This window comes from Daktulosphaira vitifoliae, unplaced genomic scaffold, assembly GCF_025091365.1.
Source record: "Daktulosphaira vitifoliae isolate Bord-2020 unplaced genomic scaffold, ASM2509136v1 Scaffold_5, whole genome shotgun sequence".
Lineage (NCBI taxonomy): Eukaryota > Metazoa > Arthropoda > Insecta > Hemiptera > Phylloxeridae > Daktulosphaira > Daktulosphaira vitifoliae.
In genome coordinates, this window is record NW_026099576.1 from 2,635,818 (window position 1) to 2,661,502 (window position 25,685).

The following is a 25,685-nucleotide window of genomic DNA, read 5'->3' on the forward strand; positions in this document are numbered from 1 at the left end:
GTAGTAACATAAAAATATTTTTAACAAAAATGCATAAAGTTTATTTTTATTAATTATGTGGCTTTTAAGCAATTTTTTCCTGTAAAAATGTTCAAATATTGAAATTTATATAAAATATCATTTTTCGAAATTATTTATTAAATTTGAAAATTATATCTTGAGGTGGTAACATTTTATAGTTGATTCTAGAATTAATTTTTGTTTTAATTAATTTTAAATATAAATATTACACTTGCATTTTTTCTGATGATTAACTGATGATTAAAAACTAAAAAGAGTGCAATGCACTAAAAATTTTTTAACTAAAAATTCATTTTAATTGGGCGTTTTATCTTGTTTTAGCTAAAATTAGTTATTGTTAATAATAGCTGATATCGATTATAAATTTAACTTTATATTAAATAAATTTGTTTTTTCTATGAAATGTATCTTTTAAGTTTAAATATCAAAAATCAATAATGTAATAAAATGTCTAAATCACAAGGCAATATATTTGATTTTAGTATTATTAATAATGTTAAATGTGTAAATAATTAATTTATTAAAATAATAAAAAAAAATATAAAATTATGCTAAATTGGAGTATAATGTAATATTGATATTAATATTGAATTGTAATTACTATTTTCGGTAATATTTTATTATCAGGTTGCTAAACAAACTAAATAAAATTTATAAGAAGAAAAATTATTGAGAATAAATCAAACGAAATAAACAAAAATATAACACTATAAATTATTAAAAATTTGGGGAAATGGACTAATTATAGAAATGTAAAAATAAATATAAATTGTGAATTGAGGTTTGGTAGTAAAATATCTATTTTAAATAGATATTTATTATATTTTTAATTTAAAATATTATAAATATTTCCTTTTAAGAATCGTACAATCTGTAATAAATTTAATTACAATAAGCACCAATGATATGTTAAGCAAATATGAAAAATAATATATTGAGATGATAGAAGAGGCCAACCAGTGCTGGTACTACATGACGTGTGAAATTGTGGATTACATCACATTCGCTTTAGGCGCCTTCGGGGTCACCAGTGATAGAGTGGACAGATAGATTAGAGGGTTTTAATGCTTTAATGTTTTAGAGTGTAAACGCTATTCAATTTTTAATATTAAAAAATAAAATTATTTAAAATACTTTGCTTTAAAAGCCACAACAATATTTTTATTAAAAATAACAATAAATATCCTTTTGTGGTAGCCCCCTTTGGAAACTGGATTATCTTATTCATAGCGAATATCATTGTTCTATAGACATGCCTAATGCCCGATTTGCCTAAGCTGTTAGCTTGTCCTCACAGTAGTACGCGAATTCGAATGGAGTACGTGTCTAAACTAAAAACGGTATATGTTTCAAAAGCTAAGTGAAGTAAAATCTGTTGGTAAAAAACCAACGTATTACGACGAAATTTTCATGGTCATTCTAGTAAAATTTTAAATCGAAAGTTAACAGTAATAAGCGTTTTTTTTGTAAAATGCCAAACTTTTTAAACACTCGTGGAATATTAAAATAATGATTAATTTTCAAATTAATATTACCGATTTCTTTAATTAAAAAAAAAATTTTCTATACCAGGATATACGTTTTAAATCCTAATAAAATACTTTATAAAATTGTAACTTAACAACTTATTATGAAAAATAATTGGATTCAAATTTGGCTAACATATTTACACAGATGAATTTAAATACAGGTATATTACTATATCAATCAAAGATGTTTAACTACTTAAAACATAAGTAATTTTCTAATTTAATGTTTCACAAAGGTAATTAAAAAAAGATGAAGTAGCTATAAACATCAAATTATTTTTAATTTTATCAATTAATATTTACTACACATATTTTAGTTATAAAAGTTAATAAATATTAATAGAGGTTTTATTATTTGTAAGAAAAAATTTGTATTTTATTAATTTATATACAATTTTTCGTAGTTCTATAAGCAATGCAACCCAAGATACTATAATGAAATATAAGTAATTTAATATTAGGTGGTATTATCGCCGACAGATAGCGGTAAATATTTTAAAGTTTTCTGTTGTAAAAGGTTATCATTATATTAAACCTGTTATCATGGAATTAATGTGATACTGAAATTGAATTTTATTCGTAAGAGACAACAGGAATTCGTTATTGTAGTGGTAATATTAAAATTCATAATTGTACCATAACGCGATATGAGTAATAGCTTATTTTTATCCAGTGATATTCGAACTGAGGCACATTATTTGGTTATTGTTTTGACTTTTGTCATTAGTTATTATATTTTCGAATAAATTGACTATAAAAAACAAGGAATAATTAGAATTATTATTGCGTTCTCTTCCTACAGAATTTGCACTTTGATATTGTAAATGTGTTCAGTGACAATAAAATTCCAAGTTGGTAATGGGACAATCGGAAAGCAAATCAGGTAAGCTAAATATTTTTGTAGAATATTAGGGGTTAACTTTAATGAGCATATTTTTAAGGATATAAGTTTGTAAGTTGTCTAAATAGTACTTAATATAATATTTTACATTTAAATCATAAAAAATAAATAATTATCGTTAATTAAAATTTTATAAAGTGTTTTGAGTATTGTACTTGTATTTTTTATTCTGAACGGTCAGGGAAATATTCGTATATGATATTTTAGAGTTGGATAACCCATAACGATGTCGTGGCCCCCGCAGTCGGTTTAAAGTTCTACTGCTATCATCGCATGGCTTCAGTTGTTTCAAAAATGCACGCAATTTCTTAGGTATTAATATTTTTAACAATACCACGTAGAAGTTAATATGTTATTAATGCTTATTATCGTAGTATATTACTACTATTATAACAACTTCTATGACATCAGTATATTATACTGTAAATCATATAAGTCAGGAAATTTCTTTCAGTCTATAATGATTAATTGGATTATATTTGAAAACAACATTAATTACTTTAATTTTTTGGGTTATTTAAATTTCTTTAAACATGCAGTGCATTGATTTTACCATAATGTCTGTCCATAAAAATCTTCAGTTTTCATTGGATCGATATTGTTGGTTTATGCGTCAAAAGAATTCGATTTTAATCTAGTAGAATTTTTCAACTTCAATAATTAAAAAAAACCCTTAATTTTAGGTATTTAAAATAATATCTCAAAATTACGTTACTATAAAAATCGCATTTTAAAAGTTAGATTTTTTTGAATTTTAAAACCGCTATAACTTCTTAAAAACGATGATTTTAATAAAATATTAACAGAGTAGATAGAAAAAATAAGCTTTTATATTTGTATGTTTTTATAAAAATCTAACAAATAAACTACGTACAGAAAGAGCTTGAAAGAGGTTACCCAAACATAGAAACAATTTTTTCTAACTCTATTTTTGAAAATCTTCCAGAATGTTTAATTTAAATCAAATTATAGCTTTTGATGTAAAATACAATAAAAAAATAAATGTTTTATTATGAAATATTGGTTGTCAAAGTAAAAGAATTTTTACAATAAAATAATTGTTTTTTTAAAAAAATGTTTCAAAATGTCTGACAAATTGAAACCTATACTATAGAAACGTTAATCCTTGTTAGATATCATCTATATTTGACCCAACTGTGTTAATTTTTTAAAATAGTATTAATTTAACCAATTGTTTTTGCTGCTAAAACAATACCAATAATTGATAACTATGTCATACTTGTTTTTTTCAGTAGTTATTAAAATTAACGTATCTTTGATAAGTTTAACTTGAAAACAGAAAATATAATTGATTAAAAAAAATTTACTAGATGCAATTCGAAACAGTAATTTGTGTAAGTAGTAATATTGATAATGCAAAAAATAAATTTACACTAATTATTTACGGTACTATAAGTATCATATTAAATCTTTCACTAAATGTATTTAAATAAAACTAAAATTAATTTTTGAAATGTCATTGTTGAATAAAATTTGATGTTATTTGAGATACCACTGACTAAATTAGTTAAACTATTACTCAGTTATCTTTGAATGACTGTATGATATTACTGTCATTGAACACAAAACACTTTAAAATAATTTTTACAAATCATCACGCATAATCTACTCATTATTTTCACTTCCCTCGCAGTGTCATTTTTGTAGTGCTAATACATTAACTTTTGATTAGACAATTTGCTTATTTGTTAAATACTTAAAGAAGAAAGAGTTGAAAATTAAAGAAGAAAAATATTCCAATATTAATCACATTATACCCCAGTTTTACTTTAAAACTAGTTTTTTCAGACTTTGAAAAAAATGCCATTTTCTCAAATAAAGTTAATCATAAGATGATCTATTTTTTTTTTATATAAATTGATAAAAACTTTATTATTTAACTTTATAAAAGTTTTCCGTATACCTAGATTTGTTTCTAATTGGTTGAGAAATCTGGCTAAAATTTGTATATATGATATAATTTTTTAGCTAAGTTCAAAGCATGACACTTTCATTTCAGAAAGAGGAGACTCGAAACAATAATTCATTTGAATGTCGGGGAAGGGAATCACAGTAGAGTTTTTTTAACAAGGATTCAGTCAAACTGATTCTGGTCACGACCGAATGTTCCTTTTATGTTTTGTGATCATTTAAATGTGTTAAATTTGGCAACTAAATTTCTATTTATTATAGTTTGCTACTCAGTAATTGATGATGGCTTGAAGAATTTGGACAGATCATGACTTGTATGATCTCTGCAGTAGTTTTTCCTAGTAATAAGGCAATTTTTGTTCTAACAACAAACATTTTAAATTTATAACTAAAATTGTATATTCAAATATTGTATCACGAATTATTCGTATGGTACCAAGTTTCTATTTATCAATTTTTAAATAGAAAGAGCACGAAGAAGATTTTTTACATTATATTAACTCTTAAATAAATTAATTGAATGATAAAAATTGTCTCATTTTTAATAATATTATTAAATCCTATATTAGTACGCACTTTTTAAAAACATAGTATACTAAAATTTTCGAGAAATTCATACTTGTAATAGTAACATAAATTTTAAGCGTTTTTGGATGTTGGAGTATTATAAAACTAATTTGTTAGCTATAAACAAATGGCGTAGTCTTTTTTTTTTCTGAATAATTTTGAAAAATTGAGATACGTGATTTTTTCATGAATGTGATTATTATATATACAAAATTAATTTTTTGTAAAATTTACAATTATGCTCGACATTTTTAAAATTATGGAGTCTTTTCTTAGTTGGGGCGTAACATTTATTTGGTTTTGTTCAGTGTTACATAGGCACAATTTGGTTAGCAAATTTAACTTAAATAAAATATTTAAATTACGTTAAATTTTAATATTCAAATTTTTGGAGCATTATAAATTTTTAAATAATTCAAGTAAATATGAAGGTATAAACCAATCCTTAAATCTTAACTACACCTCTGGTTATACCTTTAAATTAAGTTATTTAAGTAAAAAAATCATATTGATATGGTTAAGTTGAATTTTTAAGTTTACCTAACATTCATATTTCAGTTATTATTAAATAACCCAGTAAGTTATTTAGTACATTCAAATAATCGGGAACCGGTTTTTTTCTGCTGACTACTATGCATGTATTTGTGTGACAACCTCGTGTGACAGTAAAATTACTATCATGAGTTCTATTATTCAACATTTGAAAATCTGTGTTCAAGTGTGGTAAATATTGTTCTTGCACGTTTAATTAACATAATTATCATTGGATCCGATTTAGTTTCTCTAAAATGACCCATCAGAATCGACGTGATGGAGTATCTGGATGTCTACGATTCACTGGACTGGCTAACTCTTTGATTAGATTTGCATATAAAAAGTGCACTGGTAAGTCTACTGCTATTCATACATATTTTAATATAGAACTCAGCTGTCATATCGTTGTAGTCCGTTTAGTATGAATTAAATGGCCTGGTGGTTATTTTTATATTTAACCTGTCGGTTTAGAGCTCTTAAACAAGGATTATGCAATAACGCACCAAATGTCCACTGAACGTTGACCATAACATTACCACAGAACGGTTATATAGTTGGGGTCACACATTGAGAGGCTATTGTAGTACTTATACTCTAGTAAAAGGGACCTACCGCAATAAAATATTTTCCTTTGAGAACTGGTCAACGTTATTCTATTTGATATTAAACGTTGATAATGGTCAGCACTGACGGACATCTGTTCCTCTTGATCTAAAGTGAATGCCAATTTTTTTCTATTAAAGTCTGCAAAAAATTATCTTTTAGTATAATACAATATTTTAAGTGGATTTCAGTGGTGTGTTCATAAGTTCTATCGTTGGTCACTCATTGCTATAATTTTAATTTTTTATAAATGATCATTAAAAAAATAGGTTATGCATTTTGGGATAGATTTACATGGTCCATGTCAGTTTGTGATCAAAATATAAATTTCTTATAAAAGAATATTTTTGAAAGTATACTTCTAAGAATGAAGTTAAAATTATTTTTGAAGTCGGAGTTTCCTTGCAGCAGGCTATTATCTTATAAAATATATGTCTTGGTGCTTAGTGACTAAAAGAAAAAACAAAATTCTGTTTAAAGCCGAAGGGGTCGCTTGTATAGCTACAGCAGCTGTTTCTCTACCATATTATTTTATTGCTAAGAGCCCGTATAAACTAGTATACGCGTGTTAGAAGGGATCCTCAGACCGGAACAGGATTTCGAAAAAAGAAATAGAACAAAATATAAACCCTCTGCTTCCTCTCCGAAATACCAAACAAGGGAAGAATTTACCGAAGTAGAACAAGATTATTCGACAGGTAAGTTCCGGTGTATGGTCACCGCCCATTCTCCAATTGTTTAACATAAAGAATCATAAGATATAAACATTTAAGATATTTAACTCGAATCCATATTGAACTGCATGTTAATTGTAATAATATATTAAAAGGTTTTTTATTTTTGATTATTAAAATGATTGCCATAACTCAATAGATACGCTGCTGCATCCTTAAATTAGAATTAAGTAATATTAAATAGTATTTCATCGGACATTATATATTATTTTAAATTAAAAAAAATCCGGTTTTCAAGATTTAGTAGATCACGCTTTCTTTATTACTAGCATGTTTCTAATTATAGTTAAAACAAAATTATACTTTTTTAATTTGATTTCATAATATTATAAGTATATCATGATTAAAAGCAATTATTTCTTTTGATAAAAAAAAGGTTCTGTTCAATAATCAGACAATTCTATTTTCATAAACTTACCTAGAAAAAGAAAATTGTAGTTATTTAGATCAAAACTAATAGGGTTTAAGGTAATTCTCTGGTGTTATGCATAGATATTCATGTCGTTTTTGTTTGAAATGATTATCCTTGATAAAATATAGAGTTTGTTATATCGAGTTATTTAAATGTATTTATCACATTTAAAAGAGCCGATGTAACTCAATTTTGGTTCTGTTCAATTTTTCTTTTTAATAATGTGACAATTATATAGTACTTTACTTTTTAAGTTATTTGTATAAATTAATTGGTTTTTGGGGAAAAAAAAGTACTATAAAATCTTTTTTGGTGTCTCTGTATTTAATAAAATCTGTATGCTTACAAAATTTTGAGAAGTCGCATATACGTTTCTCATATACGTTCGGAACATGGTTACAATCATAGTGTTTTACAGATAATTAGTCATTATGTGAATAAATAATATTTTAAATAACATTAATCACAAGTAATCAATTCTTACTACATTAAAATTGTACTATTTTTAAATTTTCCTCTTAAAAAATCTTTTAACTTAAGACTTTTTCATATTTCTGTACTTAAAAAAGGAAGAATTCTAGTTTATTATTTATAAAAATATTTCTATAAATATTAATTTAAAAATAATAAAAAATGTATTTATATATAATAAAACTATGGTATAGCTACAATATAATTATGTTTCTATATTAATGCAATGCTATTAGTTTCTTCTTATTTTTAATAATTTTACTATAGGAGATAGCGTAGAGCAAATTAAATTTTATAAAGAAAAACTTTTTCGTCGATTGCTAATTAATGTGGATGTAAAAAAAAATGTATCATACTTTACAGTTACTGTTGGGTTTATAAAAAAAACTCGTGACAAATGGTATTATTTTAAATGGTGTTATGTGGAAAACAAAAATTTTAAGTTAAATTTTTTTAAAAGATAATACAAATATCACTTTAAGGCTTACTGAAAAATAAAGTTATTCCCGGTGAGCTCCCCGTTCTGAAATTTATTTAATAACTGGGCCCAAACTTTTCTTTTACGTTCTTTTTTAAATGAACAAGAATGAAAAATAATTCAATATGTAATTTTGATTATCATTAATCTATTATCAATATAAGGCTAACTGCCACAGTTTTTTTGAGATATTCATAGATGATAAAAAATGATTTTTTTATGATAAGTTCCATATTAATTTTGTTTTTAGAATGCATAATTAATGATAATAATAATATGGAAATATGTAATCATAGTTTTAGCTTTAAACATAGTGTTGTGTATTATTTCAAAATAAGTGCAATTTACATTTAAATAGCTGTACATTGCATATAAATTCATATTGTCCTCATAAGTTACATAAGTAAAATATTGATTCTCAAGATACTATATATATATTAGATTATCATCTCCATAGTTTCTCCCAACTATTTGGCGTCTGCTTTACCTTTTTGATTTGACAGGATTTTTACATCACCTGATGCAACCTTATTATGGCGAGGGAACCAGTAAAGGGGAAAGGTGTGTTTTGTAGTACTGTGTAAGTTCCAGTATGATAACTCATCCGATATCTAACAGTAAAGAGCACAGTTGAACATAAGTGCTAAGGTGGTGACCGGATGATCCTCGGCGCCACACCACTCTCTATTATAAATATATTAAGTACTAAATGTGTAAATTATTTGGAAATATATTATTACTCTAAAATTAGTTAGTAAAAAAAATTATATTATATTTATTTAAAATAAGTATAGGTACCATAAATCTCGAGTGTAGCAAACAGAATTATTTTTAAGATTGGAGACCTCATCTAATATTTCCCTGTAAATTAATAATCCGCCTCTGTTATTTATATATTTTCTATAGTAGATATTATTTTTATGAATATTGTAGGTAAACATATTTTTACTCAATTTTTCAACTAATATTTATTAAAATTATTAGCTCATGAAAGTATTTTTTACTTAAGTTTTAAATAATTTATTTATTTAAAATAAATAAATTTATATAAATTAATAAAATAAAATAATTTGTATTGTTATATTTTTGGCAAATTTTAACAATCTATTACATTAGAATGATTAACGATTTTAAATATAAAAATTATACAAAGATAATGTATATATATATAATTTGTATGTATATATTATTAAATGTATAGTTCATTAGTTTTCTAAAATTCGTATAGAACAATACTCTTTAATACAATCTAATTTCGGGTATACAAAATATCAGGTTAGGGTAACATACGAAAAAAAATTGATGATCACAACAAAAATCTTTTCTACTAGACTAAAAATACAAAATTCGTTGTTGGGAAAAAAGACACCCCCATTTATGATGTTTGAGAGTTTAAACATCCCTCTCTTACAGTATATATTTGCGAAACTACACAAAATCACGATTCCCTCTTATCTACTATAATAAGTTAAAAATGTATGTATGTCTCGGCGACTGGTATAAGCTATGTAATATTCGAATTCCAATAGTTTAAATTTAATTATAATACACTTGATTTTCAGTAATTGTGATCAAAGCGATAAAATTGTAGAAGACACTTGATTTTCAAGTGATGATTTGGTAGAAGAAATATTATCTGTTGGTTGTTAATTCTTTTCTTAAAAATGGAATATATAAACCGTTTCTTTATTTTTTGTCTAGATAATTTTTTCATGAAATTTTAATTGAATTTTTAAACAACCTGCCATTGTTTGTTACATTCATTGAAAATGCCTATAGATGGTCTATATCCCTATATTTTTGTGAGATTCATAGGAATACTAAAAGTAAGGTCGTGTAGTTTTTTTTCGGCAACAGGAGGCAACGATCCCTCTGACTACGCGTGAGAGGTTTAACATCTGGCGTAGTCATACGTTCGTCGCCAACGCTCACAGGGGAGATATCGCGCACATACAGACACATGAAAAGCCTCCTGAAATGTTCTATTATAATTATGAAAAAAGTACCCCTACAAAGCAACTGTTGCTCACACATGTCGTAGGGATTACATTGATCAATTTTGGCTACTGTTACATAGACTTTAGAACATTACTTATTATATAACCAGTTATCCGGGAGAAGTTTTAAAATAAACTTGCTGTCTTTATTATAAATAAGTAATATAGTAACAGCTAAACTGATTTAAATGTGTACCAAAAGTTTGTTAGAGTTAACTTACATTGTATAGTACGTGTAGAGTTATCGACATTTACGAATACTGAGACATTATGTAAAGTATACTGCATTTTCTTTTTTAGTCATAAAACCTTTATCGACTATGTATTTATACTTTTATTAAAATATTTTATAATGTTCAACTTATTTTGAGAATCGTCGGTTTTGGTAATTAATTAGAATGTTTTGTTTTATTAGTGGCTAAAAGTAATAAATTAGTAGTTATTCTAAAATATTTATTTATACTTAACTGATATCGTTAAAAATACTTTTTGTTTTTAATTTGAATAAAATATAACAAATTCTAAATGTAAGTAAGCGCATTAAAATGTTATGATCCGACGATTTTATCTAATCCCTAATTTTTAAAAGAACATTATTGACATCATTGATTGGTGTTTTGATTGATTTGTCTTTTTACCTGTAACACGTGCTTACTATATATATGATATACATAGTATGTTAAGCTACAGTTGTATCTCGAATAAATATTATAAAGAAATGTGTGATGTTTGGAAATGAATAATTATTGTACCTCTAGTGAATATAAAATACATCTTAAACTCGAGTTTAAAATATCTAGTATAAATAAAATAATTATAGTACTGTTTTTAATACATAATAGTGTTGAAATGAAAACTTACATCTATAGAGTAATCTGTTTAGGGATATAAACTATTTTCGGTATTAATAAAAATTACTGTGGGAGCTAAATGTATTACCATCATTGAAGTACAAAGTTATCTAAAAAAATGTTGTCATTTGAAAACCCTTACTCATTATATATTTGGCTTGAATGTTCAGTTATTTATAATACAAATCAATATAGCAGTTGAAAATCGAACGTGCCGTTGTGTAAAGGGTTAGAACGTGTAGTATATATTACATGTCTATGTATATTTATAAATACTGTAATGTGTAGTCTCGCGAGAGCAGATGTGATTTGCACAGGACGCGTGGCTACATTATAAGAAAACAACTGCCATGCAAGCTGTTCCTGCCGGTAATAATTATCTTTCCTGGGGTAAACACACGGTAAAAATCGGACGAACAGCCGTTCAACGGCTATCTGAGAAGGGCAGCTGACATATCTCTCCCTTCTCCGTGCGTCTACACTTTATACGTATTTATGCATCCACAGGAATACGTACGTTCTTGCAATGGCTGGAAGGACTCGCGGGGGTATGGGCACGCGTATCGGCGGTACGGGTCGCGTGCCTGGTGTTTCCCGCATCTGCCCGTACATGTGACCCCTCCCTCTACCGCAACCGTTCTATAATATAGGCCGTTGTCACCTGGCTCCCGCGGTGAAACAGTCAGCTGTAGTCGTTCTTTGTATGCGCGAGAGACGAGGAGATCCCTTCAGGCTCTGTACTTCTCAGTTCTTCTGCCTACCCAAAGATTCTCACGATTGCGCAACACAATAGAAGTACAGAGAGACCTTTGCTCAGAATCACCGTTAAGGCTTCTTTTACGTTTTGTTGTTGTTATGGTTCTTTGCTAAGGTGTATATGGACAACAGGTCCCGCACCGATCATATGATCGACAAAGAAGCAACAGCTGATCACTTCACAGATTTCGGTTTGGCCAAAGAATTTATCTTTTCTTCGTGTGAATTCTACTGATTGTAAACAGCAAACTGCAGGTTTAGTTGAACGATCAAATAGATGGTAGATAGAAATGAGCTAATTGTCTACCGATTACAGAGAACCAAATTTTCAAGGTGCAACTGCGGTTTGCGAACAAAACGTTCAAAAACCACAGGCTGACTTGATGCATAAAAATCACACAACTGGATCATACAGTTTGCGGAATATATTTTTACACATACGAAGAAAGTAAAAAAATCTTAAAAGACATAACGGGGACATTCTTCATGTAAATTTACAAAGGATTACTACTGTTCAGTATCAATAGTAATAGGGTTGTTGTCCTCAATTGCAAAAAGGGTACGAAAAGAGTGTTGACACTGTTGGTAGGGCTGAGGAATAATTGATGCCGTTATTGAATTGATATAAAGGATCAAGATCTGTGAATAGATGACGAAGAAAGGATTGTGTTAATAATATGTTGTAACTACATGACTTGTAACTTGAATAAGAAAAGATTTTCTCCATTATTGTCGTTAATTTTAACTTATTTTTTAAGAGAAGTTTTATAGATTAATTGATAAATTTACTATCAATTAATTATTTAGGTACATATTTATGTATAGAATAATATTGGGTATTTTGGAAATTAGCTGAGAGAGCGTACATTTGACAATTTCTAATTAAACAATTGTGTTTATTCATTAATTTTTTTGTGGCTTTGAGTTTAATATTTTTAATATTTTTTAGTTTTTTAAATTAATAATATTTTTAATATAGTTTTAATTCTACTTAATTAATTAGTCACAAGTGATCAATTTTTATTATTTTATTATATGTGTATTTTAATTTTTTTATAAAATCTCTATAAAATCACCAATCTCTGGAAGTTTTACATTTATAAGTAAATTAATCTAAACACAGGAATTGAAAACGTTTTACTGTTCTAAAACGTATTTTGTGTTTTGCTTCTTCATCAAACGTAATAAGGGACTCAGCTTTTTATTTTTTAAGAAATTTCCAAAAATTTCGGAAAAGTTATACATTTTGATTTGAGAGATTTAAATTTACTATTTTCTTTATTTAATCTTTATTCTTTATCTTATCTTTAATCTTTATTTAAATTTAATTTTAAATTATTGTAAATAATTTTCAAACATATATCATTAAATTTCTCTTTTCGCTTAGTAATGAAAAAACAGTCATACTCATATATCACTTACAGTCTAATAATAACTTCCGAAATATTGTCCAAAAGTTGGATCAGGCATTTTCTAAATTTGATTGTTTTTATATTTAATAAGTTAGTTAATTATGTATGTTGTCGTTAAAAAGAAACAACATAGTAAAATTAAAATACCTTTTAATTAATTAAATCTTTTATGTAATATTAATCAATATTGTATAGGTACTTATAACTTTTAATTTAAGTGAAAAATACAAAAAAAGAATAACTTATTGATAGCTAGAAAGCCTCGAATTATATTGCTGTGAATATAATATATTTTTATGTTAAAATATTATAATAATACATAATATATTATTTATCTTAGTATTAGAATGTAACCTTCCCAGACTGTTCCATTGTGAAATGCCTTCTGGATTTCACACGACGGATTCACACGATCGATTTCCCCCCAACCAATTGATCTCCCCCCAATGGAGCTTATCATATAGGAAACCTCTATATGTACAGTCAATGTCGTGAGAATCTCAAGCCTGGTGGACTCACCCGACTTACTAAAAATGCCTAAGTCGTGGGTTATTGTGAATTCCCACGGCTGCTTATTTTTATTTATTATCTTAACCTTCGAGCTCCTCTAAGTGACCTTTGTTCACGAATATATCTAATTAATCGACATTTTACTCATGTCACTATCTTTGGCGTACACATACAAATTCATCCTCATTTTAACTTTTAAAAAATAATTAGTTAGATATAAATAAAAGGTAATGGACATGACCTTTTATAATTTGTTAAGATAATGGTTTTTAATCTGCTAGAATAATGAATAAAAGTTGTGCTTAACTAAAGTCGCTAAATTTTTAGCTATGAAATATTGTATAATTTTTGTGTAACTTTTTTTTAATTGTAATTTATTACTCTTCAAAAAACTGCTAGTGATATTTAGGAATTTTGTTTACAAGTTGTTGTAAATCTATCATGCGTGCATTGGTTCAGACTTCTTGTTGTTGCGCTATCGCGATTCCTACCTGCTATCTTCTTTCTCTACAACCACCGTGACCGTTTCCGGCGGATGTGATTTATCGGGCCGTAAAGTAAAGGTAGGAAAATTAAATAGATAGCTCGTGTCTTTTGCGGGCCAGAGTTCCTTCACCCATCAAACAGGAAGTTCCGCTAGGCGGTAGGCCATCGTAGAAGCACAGAGTTTTTTTAGTTTCACAGTATTTAATGTGCGGTGTTTACTCGTGTTACGTCATTACAAGTCACCGTGGCGGTTTCCGCTTACCTACCGGACGTCGGTGGGCGATAATACTTTGGAAAGAAGTACATAATGAAACGACTAGCGGAAAACTTAAACGTCATTTTGTGTTTCATAAAAATATTTTAAACTCGTTTCAAGTATAAACCTAAGAATAACAATATAATAGTTGTTTTATTTTGTCTTTCACAATTTTTTTGATTGCCTGACTTTTTTGTCGGCAGTAATCTGCACCATGAATATGATATTTCTTTAACGAGCATATTTAAATGTTGAACTAGAACCGTCACTGGAATCAACTCAATAGTTAATTTTTCAAAAGAGATGCTTAAAACTTCCCATAAATTTCCATATTGTTGACGTGTTTGTCCTAGATTTGCTGTTATGCGGCACTGGAATAATAATTTTAATGTGATTGCCGTACCCGGTGATAGTAAGTACGAATAGGCGACATCCCATTAGAAACGTCAAACTATATACGTGTAAGGATAAATGATCGTTTTTGCAACATTGAAATTACTTGCAACGTTCTGCTTTTGTTAGATTTTCGAATGCATATAATGCGATAAATTCTAACGTCACAAAATGCGATCTATGAACGTTATACAAAAATACAGCCGAACAGCTGATGGTATTTTTAAAAATCTTTTTTAATAAATATGTAAAAAAAAATAATTGAAACCCTTCCTTGTATCCCTTTATAAATTATTATGTATCGTTGGATATTATGTCTCGAAATAAGCTAAGTTGTATTTATATGTACAGCATACTTTTTTTCAAAGAAAAATCAACAGGTGCAGTCTTGTAGTAATAACAGAGGGGCATTTAGTAATCATGTTTGAATCACTATTACTGTTTAAACGTTTATTAATAATTACTAAAAACAGGTGTATGTGTACATCTCAAACAATTAATATTTTATTAATTCACATATTTTAAGATAAGTTTGATAATGATTAGTTTATATAGATTTTATGTAATATGGTTTATAGTTTAGAAGACGAATTTACAGTTTAGTTATTAATTGGAGATTTTTATAATTTTGAATGCTTACTAATTACAAATTTAGCGTAATTTTATTATATATATATTAGTTGAATGAGTATTAATGAATAAATTCTACTCAAGCCATATAAACAGCAATTTTAAAAGTTGCTTAAAATAATGTATTTTTAAGAATTAACGATGAATATTTATTTGAAAGATATTCAATACAAAGATTTGTAATGTCGTAGTATGTAACAATTTGAGTTTGCTTGGCGCGGTAAGTAGATTTTTCCCCAAGGTTTGGAAAAATTTTTACCATACCGGCCCCAACATGTTTTTTAATATTCGCTAAAATATTGATGAGAAAAAAATAAATGGTTATCTAACATTTTTCTTTCTGCAATACTGGAAAAATAAAATCGGTGTTATATATACTATTATTTACTGAAAAAAACTTTTTAAAAAATATGATTGATTTAACAATACAAAATTTGTCGGCTAAATCTTTTTTCTAGTTTAGCTTTTGACAATATAAGAAAATTTTTGTATAATTTCACATTTTACCTTATTCTAAAATTAATTATTAACTATTTTTTTATATAATGTATAATAGCTATATTTTTTATATACTGTATTATACATTACATAATATTATAAAAAAAAACTAGTCTAAATATTTAATCCATTTTAAATATATTTGATATTCTAATTTTTTGTTTCTTGATTTATATCAATATAAAATACATAAAAAAATATTTATTGTATTTATTTACCAATGAATAGGTATTAAAAATTAAGTATTATAAATGTATATATGTTATATTAGTATAAATTATAGCTTATTAGATAATATTAACACGTACAACGTATTTAATTATAAATACTATATTTCTATAGTATATTTCCAAAGTCAAATGACATTATATTGTAGAAATTTCACTAAATAAATTATTATAATAAAACAATGAACATTACTTAAAGGTATTTTTATTCATATTATAAACATTTTAATAACTAATTTAATTTTTTTATTTTATATAAAATATTAAAATGTAATATTTTTATTAATGCTTAATTAACAAGGCAAAAAATATTTAGAAAAAATATTAGATGATCTAGCTAATCTATCTGTGGAACTTTGATATCAATTTTTATATCATAAATATAAAATTTATAATTGAAGATTTAATTTGTTAAAGTAATTAACGTTTTACTGTTATATTACAATTTATGAAAGAGAAACTGGATTATTATAATTAATGTATAATATTTAACTAGAAAAAATAAATACTAAAAAAAAAATAACGAAAAAATTAGTTAAAGATGAATTTTCGTAATAAATAAGAGGATTAATTATTGTATCAACAATAAATGGTCTAATTTGAAGAAATATTTTAAGCCATTTACCATTAATATTGTCAAAAATATATATTTTAATATTGCCATTAATATAAGTCAAATGTCTTCCTCTTATTTCTTGCTTAACATTGCATATTAGTGCGACATTGTGCGACATTAAATAGATCCCAAAAATGACGGAACTTTAGCCTCTACAGATTCAAATTTCTAGTTATACCCAGAAGTGTTTCAATTTTACTTATATACACAAAATTGTAATGATAGAAATAAATTTCTATCATTGATATTGTATAGCTCCACTTGTGTGACTAATAAAACGCAAATTGTATACACGTATTATTAATTAAACTATATTGAATGACATTGTTCATAGATGAGATTAGTAAGTTATATAATAGCATTGATAAACCATAACACATATGATTTAGTTGTTAACACTTATTGAGAAATAAGCAACTCAAAGTTTTAATCAGTAAATTTCTAATTACCTTGACAGTCTCTATTTATATTAAATGGAACTTTAGTGTATTGTCATTTTAAACAAGACCTTTTTTTATTGACGGTTATATATATATATAAATGGATTCACAATGATTCATTGTTAATATAAAATATAATTAGTATATTATAGAATATAATTGTTCTACGGTTTCGGTTTGTCTTGTAAATCAACAACAATTAAATTATATATCACAGTAGCGTCATTTTAGATTTTGAAAGGAGGCAAATATATTTTTTGAAATGGACTTAACAATTTTTCGATGGCGATTTCAATATTACTATGGACAACTTTATATAAGGGTGATCGGTTTATTATAAACCATTTGATAGTTCGCAAAATAAATTTCTTTTACTACTGTCATCAGTGCATTTTTTAAGTTAGTACACATATTGATAAAATAATACTTATTTACCTATACAGGGTGATCGGTTTATCATAAACCAAAAAAATTTGAATTCTTTTAGTTATTGATTTGTCAGCTATGAATTACTTTTTAGAACTATCCCTTATAACTTATAGGGGTGTCAATTTTATTTTTTTTAATGACAACATACATATTTAAATAACTTATAAAATAAGAAGTAATGTAATTAAGAAAATGACTGGTCGATAAAATCTTTTGGATCTACATTTCAGAAATTATTAACAATTTAAAGTATAGGCAGGAGGTGAGTAGTGGGTGCTGCTATCATTATCGCTAGTCATTTGCCAGCTGTACTCTTCCTCCCTGAACTGGTCGATAACATTTTTTGGACCGGTCCTTTGGAAGTTATTCTTATTTTTATACCTAGGTGGAGGAAGAGTACAGCTGGGAAATGTCTAGTGATAATAATAGCAGCATCCACTCCTCGTCTCTTGTTATTACTTTAAATTGTTTCAGAAATATTGATCCAAAATTTACAGACCAGTCATTTTTTTAATTTGATTATTTCCTATTTTATAAACTATATAAATATGTATGTTGCCATTTAAAAAAAAAAAGTTGACACTCCTTTAAGTTATAAGGGACGATTGTAAAAAGTAAATAATAGCTGATAAATACAGAAATTTATGTAACTAAAAGAAATCAAAATTTATTTTGCAAGGCATCGAGTGATTTATGATAAACCGATCACTCTGTATATACAAGTAAAATCAATTTGGTAAGTTCCTTATTTTTTCAAGAACTATTGAACAGTGTTTTAGAAATGTATTCTAGGGTATCCTTAACATTGGTACAAACAAAAAAATTGTGTTCCTATAATTTCACAAAATTAATACAAAAATAAATTGTTTTCCACTTAATGTTAAACGAAACATTGGGTCAATTTTCGAAAATAATTATAGTATAATTGTCTACGTGCGGTGTCAAATTGTCTAAGTTCCCCTGGAGTTTGCTAGTATTCAACACTATTACCGAGAATTTTTAATTTTTTGAATGAAAAAAAAATATTAGGCTCAATAAGCTCTACAATTATATGTAATTAAAGAGTTCATTTCTTCATGGATAAAACTCCCTATTTTTATTTGATAAAATGATAGGAAAAAAAATTAAAAACAATTTTGTTCTTAACATTTTTTTATCTGTAATAAAAAAAAAAAGTTTTTATTTTGCAAATTATAACAACGCATTTTACGTACATGTCAAAAATGGACATCTATAATACAAAATGTTTAACTTTTTATTTTTGCTAAATTTTTACACATGATGACGATGTTTATTATCTATAAGTCTATATTACAGCGTATTTTTAAAAAATCGATGGTAGTATACAAAATACTATTAAGTGTTAACAAAATTCTAAAAATTACATAATGCTAATATTACATGATGTTGATCGTATTTTATCACACAAATTTTATTTTTGTGAGCATCTAATGAAATTAACATCATGCATTTTTAAGGGGGACGAATCTCCACTCTGTCCCCTAAAATAACGCCAATGATTTATTGTTGAATTATAGAAGTTGTGCCGTCGGTACATCGATATTATAAATATCCTAAGTGATCTAACGATTCCTTAGTTTTCAGCGGATTTTTATGATTTTTTTTATAAAGAAAATAATTCTATTGAAGACTTTATGGCTCTTCTTGGACCCGCCTAACTTTTTAACGATCCATGTTAAAAGGTGAAAAAAAGGACTAGCTCGGATTTTATATTTCCTCCGTATTGTAATTTTTGCATATAACAAAAACGTCGACGGCACCAGGTGAAAATCGCAGGTTAAAGTCTTTGACAGAGTTATACATACACCACCTGCGCCGAACCGTGTCCGTCCCCACCACCACGAAAACTAGTCTATTGCTATACCACCACCACCATCGCGACTGCTACCAAACCGATCACGGCAGATGTCAGAGACGCGTGCCCATCGACGACCAGCGGCGGTGGCGGTACGGCAGTCAGTTCCGCTCTGAAGCCGATCACGACAACTGGTCGTTTCATACTCTATAAGGAAAATAATTTTACCGACTACGTTTTTTTTTTGATAAGTTTGTTTTGTGAGTGTATATGGTTTTGAGTTAATTTCTTTATTTTTACTAAGTTATTTTAAATGGGTGTGCTCGGTACGGTCAACAACGTGAATAGCATCAGCAGATCCGCGGTGACCGCCCCCGAACCGCCGTGTCAGTGCAGTGTCGATCATTTTTTAGCGCCTCTCAAGTTCAAAATGAAAGGTCTAAAGAAAATCCGGAAAAAAATTGGTCTTGGTATGTTAATAACTATATTAATTTTTAAGAATGCCATTTTTTAAACTTTACTTAAATTTTTTTAATTTAAAATGAATTAAATTAATTGTTTTCTTACCCTTTGAATATATTTTATCCCACGAGAGTTTTTCCAATTGGGAAATTCGCAGTGATATGAATGAAGGGACACAATTTGGTTTTACACGACTTTTCGCCCTTGTCCACCCCTGGGACTTAAAAAAATTAAAAGCGCGGGATAAGAGGACTTGGTGCTGCGGACCGAATAAATGCAGATGGCGCGCGTTCCCATGAGGGTTGTTAGGGTCACCAACCCCCTCAGAATATAGTCTTCTTCTCATTGGTCGAAAGAAAACCGTTATTTTCTGTTTGTCATTATTTCAAATGCACAGACAAACGCGTTACTTGAAGTAGAATAGTAATGTTTTTAGCTTGTGCATCTACAAAACAACCTATCGCAGTTAATATTATTATTTTATATTTGACTTTGACCAAATCGTCAACGAACGGTAGTATAGTGACATCATTTCGTTCTCACGGTTGCTTGTATGAGTGTGTGTATTCGTAACCGCCTGTGCCTGATACGCATACAAAACGTAGCCGACGTGATCCATTTAAATAAATATTATGCGAACAACTATCGGGCAAATTCATCGTCGATTAATATGTATGTCAATTAATAAATAATAAAAAGTGATAAGCTCGGTATATTGTTTATCACTGTAGTTCAGGTAAATATTTGAGTGGGGATAGGAAATTCGGACATCCTGTAGACGTGTAATGTGTAGCAGCTGTCGACAGTGAGGGAGTATGTAAAATACCGGAAATGCTCTATGACAGTTTCTTCGCCCAGCTGAATGTAATATAAATTTTACTTATACGATACCTACTTATCGTTCAAGTGTATTCTTCAGCTTTATTTTCCCCCTTTTGGCTTCCGAGACTAATACATTTTTTTAGTTGCTCTAATAGTTACACACAACTTATACGTGCTAACACATGCTGATATTTTACCATTTATGTTTTACGTATACGTTATGAGTTGAACACCGAATATTTTAATTACACATTAAACCGGATGTGCAAAAAAAAAACAGTTATAGTCATCTAAAGACTAGGGTAAAATCTCAATAAAAGAGAAAACTAAAAAAATGATTTTTTATGCCTTTGTGAATATAAATATTCTTTAAATATAATGTTTTTTGAAGAATATTAAAAGAAATGACTAACAATTATAAAAGGCTGTATGGTCGGGTCCTTTGGTCAATTGTTATACTTCATAGTTGTCGTCTGACCAACACTCCCGCGGCAATTGTTATATTTCTTTGTTAGTTCTTTACGACATTATTCTTAAGATTATTGTTTTTATATTATATTTTATGTCGTGGGAAATGGTTAGACACCGTGACATTTTTAATATAGTAAGATGTCCACACAACTAGTACAATATAATAAAATAATGTAGGCCGTTGCTAATGGAAGTTTGTTTGGTCGGTTTTAGCTCCGAAATCGAGTACGGGCACTGTCAATCCCAACTTGCCGCCACTGAGGTTCCACAACGTACACGGTGACAACGTACGACTATACAAAAACGGATTCGTTGCTAAGCGTGTGGAAAGTTTTTGCAAAGGAGTGGCTTTTAGCTGCCGACCTGTAGCTATCAACGAAAGGGTGTACGTTAAATTTTTGGAAATATCCGATAATTGGAGTGGAGTGCTTCGTTTTGGTTTTACCAGCGAAGATCCTCTCAACATTAAGAAAGTGCCTAAGTATGCTTGCCCAGGTAATACATCCTTTTTTACTATTTAACTTGTGAGATTTTCAGCCTTGTATGAAATTGTTTTTTTTTTTTAGATTTAACTAGTAAGTCGGGATTTTGGGCCAAAGCATTAAGCGAAAGACATGCAAATAACGACGCAGTACTCTTTTTTTATGTGGATGCTGGTGGCGATGTCCACTATGGTCTTAATGGCGAATCAAAAGGAGTATTTATGCAAGGAATAGATACCAGGTCTCCTCTCTGGGTACTTATGGACATTTATGGCAACTCAACCATTGTCGAATTCTTGGATTGTCGACCACAATTAAATAATAATCGTAGGAGGTTTGTTCACATTTTAAACTACCTTAGCTAATCCATCTTCCTTTTTGATACTAACAGTTGTTTTTGATTAATTTTAGTATTGAAGATTCTTCAGATCTTAATTCACAAATGTCTACAATGACAATATCTCCTCCGGCAGTGCGTCGGGTTCCTTTTAGTGAACATTTAGAACCAGTAGAATTGGCCCGCAAAGGACGTCATGTTATGATTAGTATGAAAGATGGAGTTCCTTGTGTTGGCACTAGACTGTCCACAGCCTTCTTCCAAGGCTACACTTTTACTAAACGCCCTCTTGTCATAGGTGAAAAATATGTCGTACAGGTAAATATTAATTTATTAAGTTCAATCTATTCTATGTATATAAATTATATTGTAATTTATTAACAAGATAATTCATTATTATAGATCACAAAAACTAGTCAATTGTACGTGGGGAGTTTGTCATTTGGAGTCACTTGTTGCGATCCCAACACTATCGGTATCGGAGAATTACCAGACGATCCCAACCAATTAGTTGATAGACGGGAATACTGGGTAATGAGTAGAAACGTTGCTGAAGAAACAAAACCTGGTGACATTTTGGTGTTTTCCATCAATCACAATGGCGAAGTTTTGTGTGCTAAAAACGGTGGTCTGGAAGTGGTTTTAATGTGTGTCGATCACTCTCAAACCCTTTGGGGAGTTTTCGATATATATGGTACTACGACTCAAATAGTTGTATCGAAAATTCCATTACCTCCAAATTCTAATGGTGGTAAGTTAAATGCAAGAATTTTATTTATGTGTTTTACTATTTTAACCTAATTTGTTTTAATCAATAGGTTGTATGCAAAACATTATTACACAATCTTCATTGCAGCCATCTACTTCTTATGAACCGGTTTCATCGTCTCCACAACAAAACCACCAAGCTTTGTGTTATGCATCTCCTCCACCACCAATAGTTAGATCCAATATATTAGAAGTTAACACAGACGCTAACGGTGGAACAGTACTAATTGTAAACTTGCCTGCAGCTCAATCCAGTCAAGTTTGTCATCCTTCTCCAGCTTTGTCACAAGTATCATCCATCCAATCCACAGTGAGACCTCCATCAGTGACTATTCAACAAGTACAGCCTAGACTTTCACCTCCTCCTCAACAAGTACATATTCCAGAGGTATCTATAAACATTTTAATTTAAGAATATACTGACATAAATTATATAGAAATAATTCATTAAATATTTAATATTCTAATTTTATTTTTAATTTAATTACAGCCATTACCTTCCGGTGAAGGAGAATGTTCAATATGTTTTGAAAGAAATGTGGATTGTGCTTTATACACATGTGGTCATCTTTGCATGTGTTATGAATGTGCTAAAAAACAATGGGTTCGTTTAGGTAGATGTCCTATTTGCAGAGCTGTTATCAAAGATGTTATCAAGATCTACAAGTAAACTATGAACTCCATATCTTCTTCACTTCATTTTCTTTTATTTAATACATTTTGTTAAACTATATTATTATTTTTATTCTTATCATTATTATTGTAAACGACAAGCTTAAAACGCCAGTCTATTTTTAATTTATTATATTCTGTTGTTTATTGTGCTCTTTTTTTTTATTATCTATAAAGTATTAACATTCAATGATGTTGTTATTAATCAATATTTATATTAACTGAATATTTCTGTAATGTTAGGATAAATTTATATTTTGTAATACTTTTGATATACAACTAATGAACAGCAAATGACTGATTTTTTATTAAAAATTATTGTATATTAATGTAAGCATTAATGAAGACTGGCGGTGTAGGTAATTGTAATTTTTTTTGCTAATTTAATAATTTTTATTGTTGTTGTTGTTATTGTTATATTAGACATGATTATTATTAGTAAGGTATTTATCATTTGAAATATTATTACAAAAAAAATAATAACCTTTATTTTCTGTATAATATGATTGATGTAATAATCGAACTAGACCATTCTAGTCAATAGTCAGTTAGGACTGGATTTTTATTATGTTAATAATAATTACGCTTGTAATAGGTTTTATCATTTTTCTAAGTCATATTTTAATGTAAATTTAGTCAATTTAAATCATATAAATGAGATATCATTCTGAAAGTGATATGACAATAAAATGTAATGTAAGTTTTATAAATACATTTTAATTTGGAAAATCTATGTCACAAATGAATTTTGTGCAATTGTAATTTCTATATTTATTGTTGTACTAAAGTTTCTATGATAAAGAATTTTTGTAATTTTAATAATACTATTGAAATAATTTTAGTGATAAACAAGTTGGATACTAAATAAAATTTACAATGAAATTGTTTAATTTATCTTTGTTTTGATTAGAAATTCTTTACAAGGCTTAATGAAAAGTAATACATAATACTATAAAGTAATATATAATTTATATAAAATTACTTTGCAAAGCATTTGTTATATTTTGTAAATTTGAACTCATTATTAATGAAAAATATTGCAAATCAAGTAATGTAAATAATTTTTATTAAAAAAGTATCTTCTTCGTGCAATAAATTTGACATAAATATAATAAGTTTATTTAAAACTTTCAAATTAGTATAATAGTAGTATAATCACATTAAAAAAATGTATAAAGATATGTTTAATTTAAATTTCAGATCATCATTGTTTAGTTATAATATATATAGAGTTTCAGTAAGTATGGAAACAGTCCAGTTGTTATAAATAATGAGAACAATAGAAACTTGTTTCCTTATTGAACACTCTATATTTTGAAAGCTTGTAAATAAAAAAAATAAAGATAATAGAATAAAAAATAAATCTAAAGATATTTTGATGTATGATCAGTTATTTCACTTTATATGACCGACTGATCATAACTCATAAGTTATAGGCCAATTGAAGGAGTATTCATAAAGAAAAAGTAGTTACTATGTCAATTTATAGACAATCATGTTGGTTAATAGTGGTATTTGAGCCCCCTAACTACCAATGATTATATGTCTAATTTTGGGGGATATGATACAAATATTCCTATAACAAAAATAATTATATGCAAAAATACAATTTTAATAGACATATGTATAGTAATTTAGTAATGTTTTGTTATAACATTATAAATTGTTTGAAACTTTTTCTTGCATTGATTGGTGGGTGATTTATGGCAGAAGCAGCATCCTATGTAGATTTAAAAAAAAAATTAAGATGTTACTTGATCTCTTTAAAATGATATATTACATTAAAAATGGAAATTAAAAAAATTAATTTTTTTTGATGCTGATAATAATACATAAGATATTTTAAAAAAAAAAATCCGAATTATGGTGAAGTGGGTTAATTGTAATTGCAGTTTTATTAGGTAAATGCACACGTTTTTATTTCGAACGTACATTTAACATATATGTATTTTAGATATTGTAAAATATTTATGATTCATATTTTGACCATTTCATTTCCAATATCCAACAGAGATAACATATTCTAAATAATGGGTTAAAAATTGCCAACATTTTCTAAAAATCTTTTTGATCATTATAAAAACCTCTTGAGTCAATTAAGCAGAAAAAAATTAATTCTGAGGGCAAAAGAGTTAATAATAAATAATATAAACATAATTGAACAATATATTG

The 25,685-nt window shown here is 27.6% G+C and overlaps 1 protein-coding gene across 6 annotated transcripts; it reads left to right on the plus strand.

Moving 5' to 3' along the window:
* The first annotated feature begins 2,134 nt into the window (after positions 1-2,134).
* On the plus strand, positions 2,135-24,274 carry LOC126907087 (protein neuralized). Of its 6 annotated transcripts, none has more exons than XM_050688116.1 (9): positions 2,135-2,433; positions 5,729-5,835; positions 6,660-6,785; positions 21,468-21,749; positions 21,821-22,070; positions 22,148-22,391; positions 22,476-22,824; positions 22,892-23,229; positions 23,332-24,274. In XM_050688116.1, the coding sequence occupies exons 1-9, from the start codon at positions 2,375-2,377 to the stop codon at positions 23,509-23,511; spliced, it is 1,935 nt and encodes a 644-aa protein (XP_050544073.1). In that variant the 5' UTR covers positions 2,135-2,374; the 3' UTR covers positions 23,512-24,274. The 6 variants fall into 6 exon arrangements, with proteins under 6 accessions (XP_050544073.1, XP_050544075.1, XP_050544078.1 ...); XM_050688117.1 differs by lacking the exon at positions 2,135-2,433 and adding an exon at positions 5,552-5,673; XM_050688118.1 differs by lacking the exon at positions 6,660-6,785 and having other exon boundaries at positions 2,137-2,433; positions 23,332-24,268.
* Positions 24,275-25,685: the final 1,411 nt, after the last annotated feature.